Source organism: Poecilia mexicana, unplaced genomic scaffold (genome assembly GCF_051168715.1).
Source record: "Poecilia mexicana isolate PSO_F unplaced genomic scaffold, ASM5116871v1 scaffold_6, whole genome shotgun sequence".
Lineage (NCBI taxonomy): Eukaryota > Metazoa > Chordata > Actinopteri > Cyprinodontiformes > Poeciliidae > Poecilia > Poecilia mexicana.
In genome coordinates this window covers 15,315,065-15,331,995 of record NW_028263375.1, presented here as the reverse complement: position 1 = coordinate 15,331,995, position 16,931 = coordinate 15,315,065, and the positions used below count along the sequence as shown (strand labels likewise).

General features: G+C 35.9%; 2 protein-coding genes across 5 annotated transcripts; both read left to right on the top strand.

Annotated features, from left to right (window-relative positions):
* The first annotated feature begins 1,193 nt into the window (after positions 1-1,193).
* On the top strand, positions 1,194-5,355 carry LOC106906322 (receptor-interacting serine/threonine-protein kinase 3-like). Of its 4 annotated transcripts, none has more exons than XM_088006300.1 (12): positions 1,194-1,350; positions 1,519-1,703; positions 1,823-2,132; positions 2,217-2,365; positions 3,537-3,586; positions 3,772-3,927; positions 4,088-4,179; positions 4,289-4,352; positions 4,427-4,476; positions 4,768-4,816; positions 4,925-5,167; positions 5,246-5,355. In XM_088006300.1, the coding sequence occupies exons 2-12, from the start codon at positions 1,555-1,557 to the stop codon at positions 5,254-5,256; spliced, it is 1,323 nt and encodes a 440-aa protein (XP_087862426.1). In that variant the 5' UTR covers positions 1,194-1,350; positions 1,519-1,554; the 3' UTR covers positions 5,257-5,355. The 4 variants fall into 4 exon arrangements, with proteins under 4 accessions (XP_087862426.1, XP_014827063.2, XP_014827055.2 ...); XM_014971577.2 differs by having other exon boundaries at positions 4,286-4,352; XM_014971569.2 differs by having other exon boundaries at positions 3,772-3,933.
* Positions 5,356-5,942: 587 nt separating this feature from the next.
* impdh1a (IMP (inosine 5'-monophosphate) dehydrogenase 1a) lies at positions 5,943-16,650 on the top strand. Its single transcript, XM_088006301.1, has 15 exons — positions 5,943-8,364; positions 8,832-8,930; positions 9,687-9,735; positions 10,726-10,827; positions 11,920-11,994; positions 12,153-12,359; positions 12,492-12,579; positions 12,694-12,893; positions 13,605-13,695; positions 13,783-13,878; positions 14,014-14,157; positions 14,330-14,471; positions 14,662-14,979; positions 15,212-15,228; positions 15,342-16,650. The coding sequence occupies exons 1-15, from the start codon at positions 8,126-8,128 to the stop codon at positions 15,443-15,445; spliced, it is 1,971 nt and encodes a 656-aa protein (XP_087862427.1). The 5' UTR covers positions 5,943-8,125; the 3' UTR covers positions 15,446-16,650.
* The last annotated feature ends 281 nt before the right edge of the window (positions 16,651-16,931 follow it).

Below are 16,931 nucleotides of genomic sequence, written 5' to 3'. Positions count from 1 at the left end.
AACACTTGTTGGTGGTGGCAGAAAGCTGGTCGCACTGAGCCAGGCTCTGCTGGAGCTTTCTACCTGTTCAAGGGGGAGGAATTGACACTGCAAATCAATGAATTGATGCAATTTACTGGATTTCTTTATATATACAAAGATTCTTAACCAGTTTGAACAGTAAACCTAACTTGATTGCATTGTTTAATAATTAGAACAATTTTAGAATGCATGTAATTGTTTATCTGTATGATTGGGTTTATTTTTTGTTTCTTATTTTCTAGATGTGTTGTGAAATGGTGCAATAGAAATGAAATGAAGTGAATTAAATTGAATTGAACAGAGCTGAAATAGCTTACACACAGATGAAGATAATGTGATTTTGCAGTAATTGGTGGATTAAAACAAAGGCCAGTATTGAGTGACTATATTTTCATACAGTGCTAACTCTACCAAAAGGAAAGGGGGCAAAAGCTAATTTTTGCCTGGATATGCAATTATGTAATTGAGAGTAATTGACTTTTTTTGTCTTTTTAATATAATAGCATCCTGGATGGTGAGCTATATAATTTATCAAACAGTTCCTGTTGTCATTGTCAGAATATATATATGTATATATATATATATATATATATATATATATATATATATATATATATATATATATATATATATATATATATATATTTTATCCATCTTGTGTCAGAATTCCACTGATGCAAAGGAATCTGAGATTTCATTGTCAAGTTTTTGGTCCAACAGAGTTTGTCTGATTTGAATGTTCATTTTCTCATATTAGTAGCAGTAGACCTTTGCTTGATTTGAGGAAACTGAGCTTGCACTTTAGATTTAAGGTGTGGTAAAGTTACTTGTCTTCAGACATACATGTGTCGCTGCATTATGCCAAAGGCTTCCAGAACAAACTTCCTCCCATAAAAAAACAAAAAAAAGAAAAACAAAAACCTTTCAACACCCCAACTACTCAGGAAATCCATAAACTTCCTCTCACTGTTTGGGTAGAATTACAGTCGCCTGAGGGAGCGCTGTCTCCGTGTTTATGCCCTCTATGATTGTACAGACAAAGGAGTTCATAGTCCAGGTTCAATTACTCACACAAATTAAAATAAGTAAACAAGTTTTAAAGCTTGTTTGTGTCTAATTTTAATGTCAAGTGTTGAATTATCTTCTCACATTTCCTACAGAAGAGTGACTCACAGGAGGGAGGAGTTATGTTTTCTCAGTGTTCCCACCTCTTAGCTCAAGTTTCAACGACAGATGAAAAATGAAACAGGAAACAAGAATGCGTACGGTCTGTTTTCTCTAAGATTTCCATGCAGTTCACTCATGTGGTTATAGTAGAGCAGAAAAACAGTAAGTAGAAATTATTTTGTTTCAAAGAAACACAATGTTTTTAAGAAAATGCTTCCTTCCATTTTTCCACAGTCAGCATATTTGCAGTGCTTTCACTTTAGAAAGAGGCAATTACTTCCAAAGTTGTTTTTAAAAGACTTTAAACATCCTCTTCACTCTTTTTTATAGACTCTGAGATTTCTAGCTACCCTTGTGCAACAGGAGATGGCACTGCCTAGCAGTATATGTCGTGATGTGGACCTCGATGAGAGCATAGAGTGGATAGAGATTGGCAGTGGGGGGTTTGGTACTGTCTATAAGGTCAAGCGCAAAGACGGAGGCTTTGTTGCCATAAAGCTACTTCGGAATCCAGGGTATATCCATTTGATCGCAATTCTATGTCATATGTATTGTATTTTGTACATTTTTGTAGATAACTGAGACATTAAACATTTTATATATACTGTTAGATGATTTAGGTTTCTCCTTTCAGAAACATTAACGAACTGTACAAGGAGGCTGAATGTCTGGCAAAAATGTCCTCTGAGTTTGTTCTGACAGTCTTTGGGATTTACAACGGAAATAAGTTTCCAGAATTTCCAAAGGGAATGGTCATGGAGTTTATGGAAAGGGGAAGTATTCAGACCCTGCAGAAGGACTTGAGTGGCCCTCCACCACTGCCACTGGCCCTGAGATTGGCCTTTCAAGTGGCTAAAGGGATGCGATTCATCCATTCAAAGAACTTTGTTCACCACGACCTAAAACCAAGCAACATTCTGCTGGATAACAACTTTAATGCCAAGGTAAAATACTAGGCTTTCAAGGTTCTTTGTTTACAGCAAATATGAAATTAAACTTAATTGTTTTTCTTCCTTTGCATTTCTCAGCTGGCCGACTTTGGTCTTTCCAGGGAAACCATGAGTGTTTTGTCCAGTTCTGGACAATCAGAAGGATATCCCCCAGGCACAATACAATACATGCCACCTGAAGGTTTTGCTCTAAACTCTAAAATAGTTCGCTCTTTTGATGTTTACAGGTAAGAAAAGCATTGAACAACAGCAACATTAATCATACAAATGGCGAAAGAAATACTGGACACAGAAGCATTTATTTTTTCTCAGTAGATATCTATCTAATGAGATCGTTGACATTAAATTAAATTGGTAGCAACCCAGTTGATTCACAGAAAGAAATCAAAACAAATTAACCCATAGATGATGTTGAGTAAAGGGGACAATTGACTTCCTAATATTTATTTGCTACTTAGTAGAAAAATATTTTTTTGTCATGGGTTCAAGGCATGTGTATGAGGAAAGTAAAAACATTCACTGACCAGGTGTTGCACACGAACAGACTTCACATCTGGGACACTCATCTAATGAATTTTGCTCTCCCCTTCTGTTGTTAGATTGTCAGTTTTGTTTAAATTAGCTGATTGATTAGATCATTCTAACAACTTTATGCTGACAGATTTCAGCTGTGTTCTTGGCTTTCTCCCACTTGCATTTTTAATGTGTTCAGTGGTTTTCTGCTGCTGTTCCACTTTGTTCAAAACAACCTAAGTTATGGAAATTTGCTTTGATGTCTTTACATGTTTAAATTGCTTTGGTCGATACCAACATTCAGGTGTACTTGTAAGTGTACACCTGCCATTAAAATTACATTTAATGCAACATATACTCTTTGTTGCATGTAAAAAACTGTTGTATTTTCAGCAGACAGACATAAAAAAACTACTGTAATTTGATTGTACACCTGTGCTAACCTATAAACTAATATTTTGCTGAAACTCCTTTTGATTCTGTTTTAGTGTTCATTTTTATTGAGTTCCCATTGAGTTCACATCAACTTCAATTAAAGCTTAGGTGTCCCAGTAGGACTTTCCTAGCATTTGATCTTATTCTTTTTTTTTTAATTGCTAACATAATATATTTGTTGTTGAATGGTTCAGGATTTTTGTCCTATCAAAGCTAAGAAAGTTAGATGTTTTTTCTGTGTATATTACAAAACCCTAGCAATTTAAAATGTGTGAACTCTGACAGCTGCTGTATGGCACACATTTTATGTCTATGGCTTAAGTAGAAAAACATATTTACCATTAAAACATGTTCAACAATAAAACAAACATATGTTCTATTCTTGGTTCTCCAGATGTGTTTAGATAAAAACTAAGTTGTAATCTAGAACATCTGCCCTTTTTCACTCAGCTACGGCATCCTTCTTTGGTCCATCCTGAGCGGTCATGTACCCTATGAAGGTACCAGTGATTATCTTTTAATCTTTTCCCATAATTAAAAACCTTCTTAGGCAAAATTACAATAACCAATTTGCTTTGCATCAAACTTCAAATTGCAAACATAGTTTACACCCATTTCCACATACATGTCTATATATGTCCACATTTATCCCTGTGAATGCAGTTTTGTTGTTTTGAATACTTAGGGAAGCCAGACAGTCTTGTGAAACATAGGATTGAAGCTGGAGACCGACCTGATGTCAGTCTTTGCCTGAAAGAAGAGAAAGATAAGAAGAAAGAAGTGATTGAGCTCATGGAAAGTTGCTGGAAACAAAATCCATCTGACAGGCCTGACTTTAATGGTATCAGTAGGTTTGTCATGGAAACAAGAATGTGCATTGACTCTGTCATATTGGACTGAAATCTTTATGTTAATCTATTAGTTATGTAAATGTTTAATAATTTACATGATTCTTTTGGTAGCTCATACCATCTGAAAACGCAAACTTGTTTTTCTTTTAGGAATCGTCCAAAAACTTGAACCGATTTTCTCAGTTCACAAGGCTGGAATCGGTGCGGCCATTCAGAAAGTGTTATCAAAACTAGAACAAAATGTAATTTTGTTTTAACATTTATTCTAAAAAAATATATGTTCTGCAAGTTTACAAGTGTGTGTTCTTCTTTTGCAGCTGATAAATAATTTTTACTTCTCTTTTCCAGCAGTCAGGAAGTAGCAGCCAGTTTTCTCAGGCAAATTCTGCAGACTTGGTTCCTTCGCCCACTCCAGGTAGATTGATCAATGCTTCTACATGGCTGTGTTACAACCCACAAATTGTATGCATTTCTTTCTGTCTCTTTTAGAAAATGAAGTGCCAAATGATGTTGTTGATCATCCCTCAGATACAGTACAGGTATTATCTAGTTTTATTAAATGTGAGTTTGAAATGAAAGAGAAAACATTAAAACAAAAAAAGAATATCAAATTGAAGCTGTTTTGTCATAAAACAAAATCAATTGCTAATTTTGTTCTATAAGTATCATTGTATTTGGTCACCTTGCCTGAAAGTCGTCAAACCCAAAGAGAGATTTCATCCTTATGTTTAATTAACTTTTTTTTTTCAGCTATAGTGAAATGATTGGACATTTATGGTCCTCATAGTGATTTGTAAGTCACTCAACATTCATGCTTTCTCTGTTCTCAGCAACCATCCAATTTAGTTGGAACTGACGATTTAACAGAAGAAGAAAAAGGTCTGTAGCATTTTTGTGAATTTCTGGGTCAAAAAGCAGAAGAAATAAAGAGATGGTGATCATGTTTTTTTGTTTTTTTTCCTGCATGCAACAAAACACTACACACAGTGACAATTGTTGATGACATGAGGGATACTTTAATACAGAAAAACACCAAAGTCATGGCAATTGCTAGGGATCTTTTGAAAATGGGGATGATCCAAGAAGAAACCTACTCCGAAATTGAGGCAAGAAAAACAAACCAGGATAAAATGAGGGAGCTCTACAAGTCATTACGTGCATCAGACCTGGTGAAAGTTGCGTTCTATGATGCCTTGAAACAGCGTGAACCAAATATTCTGAACAGTCATGGTATGATTTTCTGCTATTAGTCATGCAAGGTTTTATTTATGTTGTTCAGATTTTTATTTTCCCCTTTTCTTTCCTCAGGTGGCAGTTGAGGCATTCCTGCATCAGATGTGTGTGGTTTTCTTCATTTTTTCTTGGTTTCATTTTCATTGTATAAAGTCTACAAATAAATCTAAGATTTTTTTATACAAGATGTCATCAACTGTTTGACACTTAGGGTTTCCAGCTAGCATCTCTGACAAGCATTGTTTCTTTTATGTAGTCTTATCCCTAACAAAAGTGGAAAAACCTACATCTGCAGAAGCCCTGCTCCATTTTATTCCAATAATTTAAGGCAGCAAAATGTATTAAATTATTTACAAAGACTCCATCCAGGGGCACTTTAAGAAAAAAACAGGTATCAAATATCCAAAATTACACTCATTTTAAAGCAAAATGAGATTCATTGCTTAAACAATTTACAAATTCTCAATATCTTTATTGAAAGGTAAAAATTAAAGTTTCAGTATTTTTTCCCCCAATATTTTATAATGCTATTCCTGCAGCTAAAACTGTAATTAAGCTTCACTTATCAAAATGATTCTATTTTTATTTGTTGGTGCAGCCATGCAATTAACAAATGAATAAAAATACTGTCAATAAAGTGAGCGTTTAAGGTTCAGATCTTTTGCAAATAAAATGAATGTCATGTTTGTTTAAAGATAAATGTTTTATTTTTTTTTCCAAAGAGAAAACTCCATATTTTCTCAGCTGAATTTAATTAAATATTTGAGCATCCAACTTCCTTTCAGAAGCTAGTAACCGAACAGAGTCGACCTGTGAGTCATTTATTTCAGCATAAATACAGTTGTTCTGTGAAGTTCTCTGAGATTTATTGGAAAACAGAAGGCAATGAGTATCAGCGATAAGATTGTAAAGAAGTTTATAGTTGGCAGGTGACAATAAAAAGCTGTATTCAAACATCTGAAAAGTGGAAAATGTAACCAGCATAATTATAAAAATACTAAAACATGAACATCCATCTTAACTGAAGAACCAGACATTTATAAAACAAGCCGCCGATGCATGTCTACTGGTCACACAGCAATCATGCTTTCTACAGGTGTGGCCTTTGAGGAAGAAAGGCAAAAAGAAAACATCAAATATGTGGTTGAAGTTGCTTTGGTCAGATGAGTCATAAAATGTAGTTTTTGGCCTGCATGGAAAGCTATTTTTCACTCTACAAGAAACAGGATTTGGACGGAGACTTAAGGTAGTGGCAGGATCATGCTGTGGGTATGATTTTCTTCAGCTGAGACGCTGATTGGAAGATGGAGGAAATAAAATACCTGGTGATCTCGGGGAAAAAAACATTTCAGAGGCTTATAGCAACCTTCAAAATATAGCCAAACGTCTGGGAGGGATAGTTCAGATCAAAACATATATTAAAATGGTCCATTAAAAGTTCAGATCTAAATTCAGGAGAGGATTTGTTGTTTAAAATTGACATTTCAACATATTTCCATCCTTCTTATCTTGAATTGCAAAACCGGTGAAGTCGCATCCAAAAAGATTGAACATATATGACACATGTTCTATTTTAAATTTTAAAATAGAATTCCTTTTCCTTTCACTTCACAATTAGGTATTTGTGAGGTGAAATACATCCTAATACTACTACTACTATTACAACGACTAATAATAATAATTAAAAACTCGGTAAAAATTTATTGTGACAAAATGTGAGAAAAGCTCAAGGGTTATGAATATTTTTAAATGTTAGAATCAGGATTAAGATAATGCAAAAAGCGTCAAATGCTATTTGTTATTTTTTCCACCTGGGTGTGAAAAAGAGCTGTGGAGCCATGGAGAAGGAGGGTTGTAAGAGGCTTTTCTGGTTGAATCCCTAACTATAACTGTCACAGTTAGTCAATCAACTGTAGATGATGGTAGGAAAAAAAAAACAAACAAAAAAAAAAAACTAATCACTCACCTGTTGCACTTTAATTTACTGGAATTTAAATGACTGAAACCTCACCAAAAAATAAAGGAAAAGAGGAATGAGGGCAAAATTAATCTCTTATATCTCATTTTTTTATGGCAACGATTGTTCAGTTGTTTGCGGATTGTTTGTTTTTTTAATATTGGGAACATCTCCGTTAAGATTCAAATAATGGGTATGTCCAGTTTTAACGGCAGCATGTCTGATAGTATTTTAACGAGCACGCACATGCAGACACTAGTTTTCTCTCTATTTCAATTTGGGGGTGAGACATAACTAGGCCTTGACATTCACACATTTGCAGAACTCTCATCCTTCAAGGGGGGAAAGTGTTAAAGCGTAATCTGGGCCCATCCTTCCTCCTTGGTGCTGCTTCCTTACTCCACCCTACACACCTATCTCACTCCACCCCATCCTGCTTTAATGCTCCCAATCCTCTTTGTGGGAGAGTGACGTCTGCTACAGTCAGAAACAGAGTTAAGCTGAGCAGCCACCAGGGTGACGGAGTGGAGAGAAGCTCCCAGGCTGGAGGGAAAACAAACACGGCTCAACTTCTCCACCTGGGAGTGTGCTGAGGATTCTGACACTACCATCCCTTCATAAGGAAAAAATACTCCTTTTCCTGCTTGATGGCCTTGGTTCCTTCCATGATGGAGTGTTTTCAAACTGGAATATGAACACTCCTGATAACTGACAACATTTTTCAAGCGGTATTTTACTGATACTGCGTACTTAAGCCGCAAGTATATCTCTGCAAAACTGAAAATCTTGTAATTTGGGTAAGCTGCTGCTCAGAGGGTAAACTAAGTGGCAACAAGAACAAGCTTCCTGGTGTGAGCATGCAATCAACTGAACAACACATGGATTGTCTCTTGAGGTCTGCCAATGTTTACCTGCAGTGCAAAGCGTGATTCTAATTGTATGAAGAAAAACTGAAGAGAAGTGTGTGTGTGGAGGTCACAGAGCTGGATTTCCTAGAGATGGAAGGTCATGGATATGACCGCTTTGGAGAGAGTGACAGGGACAATTACCAGATTGATTACAGAAGAATTGTAGGAGACATGGAGCCAGCACGGCCTCGCGTCTCAAACAGAGACGGGGAGCAGTCTCAGCACTCCTTTTTGACTCATGCCTACCCGCCGTCATATGGACACGGACATGAGACTGCAGCCCAGAGGTACAACGCTACACGGATCCAGGCTGGATATGAACCAGAAAGGTCAGTGTCCACATTGAGTCATCATTACTTTCGGTCAACAGTAGCTACTCTCAAGGCGTAGTACCATGAAAGGATAAGTAATTGAAATATTCTCACTTTCTGTTGGCAACAACCACTTCCCTTTCCAATCTATTTATCAGCAACCTTGGCAGCCAACCAAATCCTCTTACCTGGTGTGCTGCCGTCATGAGTATGTAGAAGGAGTTTCCATTGACGGGGATGTGTTCCTGTCTGCACTCCTGATCTAGGCACAACAAGAGTTACGCAGAGGTCAAGACAGAAATAAACACCAATTAATGATAAAGATTTAGTAAAGGTTTTAATTGTTATTGCTGTCAGACCGTTTGCAATCTGTCAAATTACTTATGAATCTGAATTATTCGTTTTCAAAGAAATGTTTGATTTATGCGTTGTTGCTTGTCAAGATGTCGCAGGTGGCAGGTTCAGTTGATGTGTTTGTGTTTCAGCATGGCGGACTACTTGATCAGTGGAGGAACAGGTTATGTACCAGAGGATGGACTCACAGCACAACAGCTGTTTGCTATTGGAGATGGGCTGACGTACAAGTAAGACTTTACTGAGGCACACACTCTGCTACCCTACTGAGACTACTGTAAAAATGCTTTCTACAGCACTACCACCTGCAGCGAGCGCAGACTTATGCAATGAGTTTCATGGTAGCTAAAACTTGCAGTGATGACACATCTGCTTAGGCTTTAAATGGAGGATTAAAACGAGTAATAGTACTTTAAGGGATTCTGAGTGGTATCATCGCTTAAAAGCAGTATGCTTGTCTGTGTGTGTCTATAATGGTGTTGGTAGGAATTTAGTGTGGACATAGCTATCGGGGTAGCTTCCTTTGTGGAGGTGTGTCTGCGTGTGACAGAAAAATAGGGAAACGCAGAGAGAGAGAGATGTTATTAAAATAGAGCTTCACTTCATTGTTAATTTTATTGCGATAGTTTGCAAAAAAGAACAAATGACTTATTTTTAGATTATATTAATGAAACATCCATGACTGATGAATGGTTGCATGAGCTGCTTTTCATGTGTAGTAAGTGGTGCAAGCAGTTACTTGTTAAATTATTTAACACAAATGTATAACCTGGAGCAATTTGAAGGTAAAATATGTTAAATTTTTCAACTTCAGAGCTTAATGGTAAAAGAAGGGAAATCTAAATCTAAGCTAAATTTGATCAAATATTGAACTACTGTATTTGTTTTTGTGGACATTGGGCAGTCTTACTCATTTTAAATATATTATTATTATTATTATTATTATTATTATTATTACTATTATCTACTTTCTTTTCCATTTTCAGTGATTTCCTTATCCTCCCTGGTTTCATAGATTTCACGTCTGATGAGGTGGTGAGTAATTTTAAATATATGGATTATTATAGACAACACTCCTTTACTGTATGTCACACAACTTTTGCAAACGTATTGATACTCATTAAGCTCCTTTCTATACTTGCTCACATTATAATCATAAACACCAATGTATTTGAGGGTATTTTATATGACAGACTCACACAGAGTGTTACATAATTGTTATAAACATATTTTACAAAAAAAAACTGCAAAGTGCGCCACAGATATATATTCAGTCCTCTACATAATTCCTAAATAATAGAGTCCATCTCTTTTTAATGATGTCCTCGTATGAAAACAGTCTATGCAGTTTGTTAGAGATCATTAATGAGCAAACCAGTTAGAAACAAGTAACAGACATTCTAAAAAAACAAAACAAAGACAGAAAGCTATGTATTTCTACTTTCTACTTCCCAATTGTTGGTTAATTTGTTGGTCTTTCAAAAAATGTTGATAAAGAACAGAATGCTGTTTGTAGAATGACAGAATATGAAAAAGTTCAAAGGGTATAGATACCTTTGTAAAGCCCTGTTTGTGAGTACTGCATGTATGATAGCGGTCAGTTTACTACTGCAATCTCCTTCACAACAGCAGTTTCAGGAACTGACATAGCAAGAAAAATATTTTGGCTGAAACTAATAGAAATGTACCAAAACTAGAATCTTTTCAACAAGATTCCTGGTTCTGTTCAGATAATTTTGAGGTTTGTGGTCCCAAACATATGAGCAGAGGGTTATTTATTTCCCTTTCTCTGTTTTCAAGGTCTGCTGGGACATTAAATTAATTTTATGCCTGGTCACATGGGTGGTTGCCTGTTAGCAGGTGTTCAAAACACACATACACACCTGCGTCTTTTAGCACTTAAGAGCTAAACCCAGCAAATAACCCTTCAGTGTGTCCAAACGGGCTCTCACGCTTATTCCATTGCAGTTTTGAAAACGGTCACCGAGTGAAATTATGGTTCACAATTTTTATTTTATGTTAAAGGACCTGACGTCTGCACTAACAAGAAAGATCACTCTGAAGACTCCACTCATTTCATCACCCATGGATACAGTCACAGAGTCGTCCATGGCTATCGCCATGGCAGTGAGTACAGACTCTAAACACATGCACTGTGCATCTCAAGTCATTGGGACATCAGTTAAAAAAGAAATTTAAAGCAAAACTCATGTTATATGGAATCATGCCACACATAGAGATATACTTCAAGCATTTGTTTGAATTACTTGTATGGTTTGCATCAGATGAAAGCCCAAAATTATTTCTTTTTAAGACAGCAAATTCATATATGAAAGGATTTTTGATTAACTCTTTTAATATATTGCATAGTAGGAGGACAGAACAGTGTCTCAATGGTCCCAAGTTTTCTTTAATGATTTGTGCCTGTGTCTGGTTTAATTACCCTGGTATTGCTATCCTTGATTGGCTGGAACATTTTCAGACCTTAAACCCATGGGCACAAATTTCATTCAGAAATCGTTTGTACTTGCCCATATGAACCTTATACAGGAACATGGAAGTTTGCTTAGAGGAAGACGAGAGACATCGAACCAATCAAGATAAGCTGAATGCCGCAATTAAAGTCATGCTTGCTTCCTCATGAGGAAGTGCCTCAGCCTCAGGCACTTCCTCATCAGTGTCTGTGGCACTCATAAAGACAAAACATTGATGCAGTAATACAAACTAAAGATAGACCTGGCCAGAGATGTTGATGTACTTTTTGGCAAACAGACATTTCACATCTATTTTCTTATATAAAACTAACATTTTATGAGGAAAACAAATTTCAAGCTTGCATCCGCTGTAAGCCATAATCATCAGATGTAAATGCTTTAAAACAATCACTCTGCGTGTTCGATCCACTTAGGATGAGCTTCATTTTCTTGTCAAAGACTCTGATGCGTGCACCAGTACATCATTTTTGGAAGTATTCAATTCTGAACCTCGGACCCTTGTTCTGCACACTTTATTGAAATCAACATGTCATATCCTTCTGCAGATCTTGAGGACAAGCTAAGGAGAAAACACACCTCTTAAAACATGCATGACACAGAGTCTCTAGGGCAAGAACTGGTCACAGCAGCTCTGAATAAAATATGCTCTTGACCTGCATGCTTACCTAAATAAATGTTCCATTTTTATCTAATGGGGTATTTATTTTTCCTTGTTTGATGTTAGCTGATGGGAGGGATTGGAATAATCCATCACAACTGCACTGCTGAATTCCAGGCCAATGAGGTGCGAAGAGTCAAGGTAAAATGAGAAAATAAGTCAAAATAGACAAAAACTTTCATTATAAAAATAAAATATGCCAACAAATAAAGTATGACTTTATTTGTTCACAGCATGGATAGCAACAAAGCTACACTGTGAATAAACACAGATGTGAATACTTTTTTTTTTTTTGCCAGAAATTTGAGCAAGGTTTCATCACAGACCCAGTGGTAATGAGCCCACATCACACAGTGGGTGACGTGTTTGAAGCTAAGAGGCGCCATGGTTTCTCTGGGATCCCAGTGACAGAAACAGGCAAGATGGGCAGTAAGCTGGTTGGCATCGTGGCCTCCAGGGACATTGACTTTTTGTCCGAGAAGGACTATGAGAAACTTCTGGAAGAGGTGGGTCTCGAGTCGTTTGAAATGGGAACAAATTTTTCTTGTGAGCATATCATGTTACAGCCATTATGCTGTCATTTGAAAAGATGTATACGCATCAATCTGTCTTTACAGTTGAAATATTTTCCAATACAGGCCATGACAAAAAGGGAAGACCTAGTTGTTGCACCAGCTGGAGTCACGCTAAAAGAAGCTAACGACATACTGCAGCGAAGCAAGAAAGGTAACAATTTCAAAAGGTTCTGCTGCTAAGAAAATAAGTAGGATTATGAAAGCCATCTCCTGGTTTTACTGATTTTAACATTTTATTTTATTATTATTTTTTTTTTTTTTTCAGGAAAGCTCCCCATTGTGAATGACAACGACGAGCTTGTTTCCATCATAGCAAGAACTGACCTGAAGAAAAACAGAGATTATCCTCTGGCTTCCAAGGACTCGCGCAAACAACTGCTGTGTGGAGCCGCCATTGGTACCAGGGAGGACGACAAATACAGACTGGACCTCCTCATGCAGGCTGGAGTGGATGTGGTGGTTCTGGTGAGTCTTGAGTATTACATGTTTCAGTTTTTGGTGGATGACTTAATATTTGTTAAGGTACGCTCAAAAATGGTGCAGTATTAAATGTAGCATTAATTACTTTTAAGTGTCATACATCTTATTGGTATCATTAACATTTTTTGTGACAAATTTGTCAAAAACTAATTATGAAATAGTTCAGAAAATCTCAATTCTGTAATTTTCAGAAAGTAATATAGAGAAAAATATATTTCTTTTGAATATCACAAAACTTTACAGTTATACTGGAACTGGTATTTAAAGAAATAATAATTATCTTGTGAGTAATGACATCATGTATTTTAAAGATAAACTTTTTTCAAGAAAAAACAGAAAACTTCTTAATGAGAAATTACAATTTAGACTTAAATATTAAAAGTATTATCAATATCTCTATTTTTTGTTTGAATTAATGTATTTCTATTTGTTACAGATACATTTATTTAAAGTAATGCTTTGTGCTCATTGACGCTTTGGGTGCAGCAAGGCTGCAGCTGAGAGTTTTTTTTTAAATTCACATTTAACAGGACACGATGCATCAATGAAATTCAACTGATTACTAATAAAGTTAAGATGGATAAAAGTGCTTTGTTGTTTATGTTGCATGTTTTCTAGAAAACTATAAAAAGACAAAAGCATGTAGTAAAATTAAATAGCCTGTTCTATCTCTCTGGATCCATCTTCTGATTGCAGGACTCATCTCAAGGAAACTCCGTTTATCAGATCAACATGATAAACTACATTAAACAGAAGTATCCCGATCTGCAAGTGATTGGAGGAAATGGTGATTGTGCTTTCTGAATTACATCACTTTGACCACATTTGTTTCCTTCATCTTTCAGCTGTTCTCTGTTCCTCTGTCTCTCTCTAGTGGTGACAGCCGCACAGGCTAAAAACCTCATAGATGCCGGTGTGGATGCGTTGAGGGTTGGGATGGGCTGTGGTTCTATCTGCATTACCCAGGAAGGTAAAAATATAAAGCTGATGACCCAAATATGACCAAACAAACAAACGCTTTGAGTTTGTGAAACACTCCCAAAGATCTACATCATTTACATGTCACCTACTTGTTTCAGTCTTATGTTGTTCATTTCTTCCTCAGTGATGGCATGTGGACGACCTCAAGGAACGTCTGTTTATAAAGTTGCAGAATATGCCCGACGTTTCGGAGTACCAGTAATCGCAGATGGAGGCATTCAGACAGTAGGGCATGTGGTGAAAGCTCTTGCCCTGGGAGCGTCTACGGGTAGAAATTGGGCAGGAGTCCCAAATATTTACCACTTTCTTTGGTTAAGTGGGGAAATAATGATTGTCCCCATCTTGCAAAAGAAGTGTTTAATTGTGGACATTGTTGAGTAAAATGTTCTTTGCCAAAAAACTTCGGTCCAAAGTGTTGTCCAATTTGATTTTTTCTTCAGTGATGATGGGGTCTTTGCTCGCAGCAACCACTGAGGCTCCTGGAGAATATTTCTTTTCAGATGGAGTGCGTCTGAAGAAATACAGAGGAATGGGCTCCTTGGATGCAATGGAGAAGAATAACAGTCAAAAGCGTTACTTTAGGTACAAATGTTTACGGCATTGTCGTGGATAGTAGGTGACTGATGCCTGTAGGACAAAACCACTTAACAATTGCTTTAAGCAAGCATATTTAAAGAACAGATATTTTTTTCTGAATAAAGATGTAATTGACTGTTATTTTAAAATACTGCAAAAATATTTTCTCTATGTTTCTTCAATTTGCCCCCCCCAGTGAGGGAGATAAGGTGAAAGTAGCTCAAGGGGTCTCAGGATCAGTTCAAGATAAAGGTTCTGTGCAAAAGTTTGTTCCTTACCTCATTGCTGGGATACAACATGGCTGCCAGGACATTGGAGCCAGAAGTTTGTCGATTTTAAGGTCAATACGAATGCTTTATGAATTAATTTGTTTGAACTTTTTGTGGTGTGAAATCTTTAGCAAGTTCTCACTATGTGTGTTGGGTAGCAGGTCGATGATGTATTCAGGAGAGTTGAAGTTTGAGAAGAGAACCATGTCTGCTCAGATGGAGGGCGGAGTTCATGGCCTCCACTCGTAAGCATTTCACTTGGCTTTATATCTCTCTTATTGTGCTTTAGAATTTGTAAGAGTGTGATTATATTGCCAAATCATCTGTGTGGGACTTATGATTCAGTATTGACTTTCACCAGCTATTAATTTTTTGCTTCTTTAATTAGCTTTTGTCTGAGCTGGAATGAAATTAAGTTGTTGCAACATCAAAACAATCTTTTTTCTTCTTCTTTTTGCCTTCTTGGTATCATGTTAGATATTCTTTTTTGCCATGTAAGTACTTGCATACCAACATCCTCATCCATCCTTAACTCATGTGTGTTGGATGTAGCTATTTTACTAATAAAATTTATGATCATGTTTTTTTTTTTTAATTCCAATTGTAGTTACAAGAAGTGGCTTCAATGAGGCAGGAGGACGAGGAGGTATGCGATCAGGACCGAATGTCCCGACCCCAGCTGCAATGAACCGATGCAATGGACTCATGTGAATAGAGAGTTGACACCAAGATGATAGAGTATATTTTCAAATATCTCTCTTTGAGTTAAATCGGGATAAACAGCAAGATCATAGACGACAAAAAGGTTAAACTACTGGACACATGGCTCATCCTATGAACTCTTCATTTTTTTTTCTTCATGTTTTTGCAATGCTATAGGGCGGGGAAAGTTGTAAAGAAGACATATTTTAATCAATAGGCACATTTTGAATTTGAAATGCAAGAGGCTCTTCTCATTTGAATTTAATCTGATAGAGATCTGTGTATATTTTTTGTAGAAAAATACCAAAGCATTTTATTTCACAAAGTTCAAATATGCACCTCTGTAAGAAAGTGTTTTCAAAGGCTCAACAATTGGTAGTCTCATTTTTATGTCATTCCTATTTTCCCTGATTTGCATCTACCTTACATTGTTGACCAAAGTCTATCTTCAACAAAAGTGTTTATTATTAGCATGACAATGCTTGGTATTTTGTCTGTTCAGGTCAACCATTAAAAAAGTACCTACTGACTACACTTTTCATTGAAACACTACAGATTTTTTAAATACAATTTCACCTGTTCAATTTTTATTACTTTACTTATTTTGAATTATTACAAAGTTTTTTGCATTAGTATGCATTTTATTTAGCTTTTGTTCAATTAGGTAATTATTATCTTTGTTACCATATACAATTCCAGGAACCTGTTACCTGTCTGAGGTGTGTGCAATGTTGCATCCAGTTGAATCTATTTAGCTGTTCCACCTAAGAATTTGGCAACATCATTCTTGTTCTCGTCTACATAAAATAAAACAAAATTATCCAAGTTGTAATTAGCACTGTCAGAGCAAAAAAAAAAAAAAGTATTTTGAAGTCAACATTGTGTCACTGTTGTAAAGTTTTTATGTGTATTTTGGTATATAAAGAAGAAAATATTTCATTCTTACTTCTCACAGATAGTCAATGATATATTATAATGTACATCTGATCTGTATGTTTGCAGACTAATGAATGTATAATAATATAGACTAGGAACACAATGTTAAACATAAATATAATTTTTAAAAAGTACCTCTGCAATGCCTCTTCCTATGTTTACCTTACTTCGTACTTCGTACTAATACTTTGTAGTATCTCTGTTGTGAATCTGCTTTCTGACCTCTTGTAATGGAAATACTGAATTTATGAGAGGAATAATAAAATGTACACTATGAACATTATGTGTTAAATTGTTAATACAATAATTAGCAGAATGACAGTGTCTCAATTAGTTCAAAATGAAATGAATTAAGGCATTAATAGAAAGGAAATATTTAAAAATGTTACTTTCCTCCATGGAAAAGCTGTAGATCAGATTTACAAGGCTTAATTTCATTGATGAATGTGTGCAACTTAGACTCAATGGAACAAGTAATTGGAAAACAAATTTCTAACCCATGTAAATAAGGATCTGATTAATACAAATTTATTCAGAACTATAATTTCTGTTTATGGAG

Bases quoted from the DNA above. Each gene is read 5' to 3' on its own strand.
- LOC106906322 (XM_014971559.2), top strand. From the start codon at position 1,555: ATGGCACTGCCTAGCAGTATATGTCGTGATGTGGACCTCGATGAGAGC. The intron at 3,587-3,771 runs GTACCAGTGATT...TTGAATACTTAG, and splicing joins CGGTCATGTACCCTATGAAG to GGAAGCCAGACAGTCTTGTG. The intron at 3,934-4,087 runs GTAGGTTTGTCA...TTTTTCTTTTAG, and splicing joins GCCTGACTTTAATGGTATCA to GAATCGTCCAAAAACTTGAA.
- impdh1a (XM_088006301.1), top strand. From the start codon at position 8,126: ATGGAAGGTCATGGATATGACCGCTTTGGAGAGAGTGACAGGGACAAT. The intron at 12,360-12,491 runs GTGGGTCTCGAG...TTTCCAATACAG, and splicing joins ATGAGAAACTTCTGGAAGAG to GCCATGACAAAAAGGGAAGA. The intron at 14,472-14,661 runs GTACAAATGTTT...TGCCCCCCCCAG, and splicing joins AGTCAAAAGCGTTACTTTAG to TGAGGGAGATAAGGTGAAAG.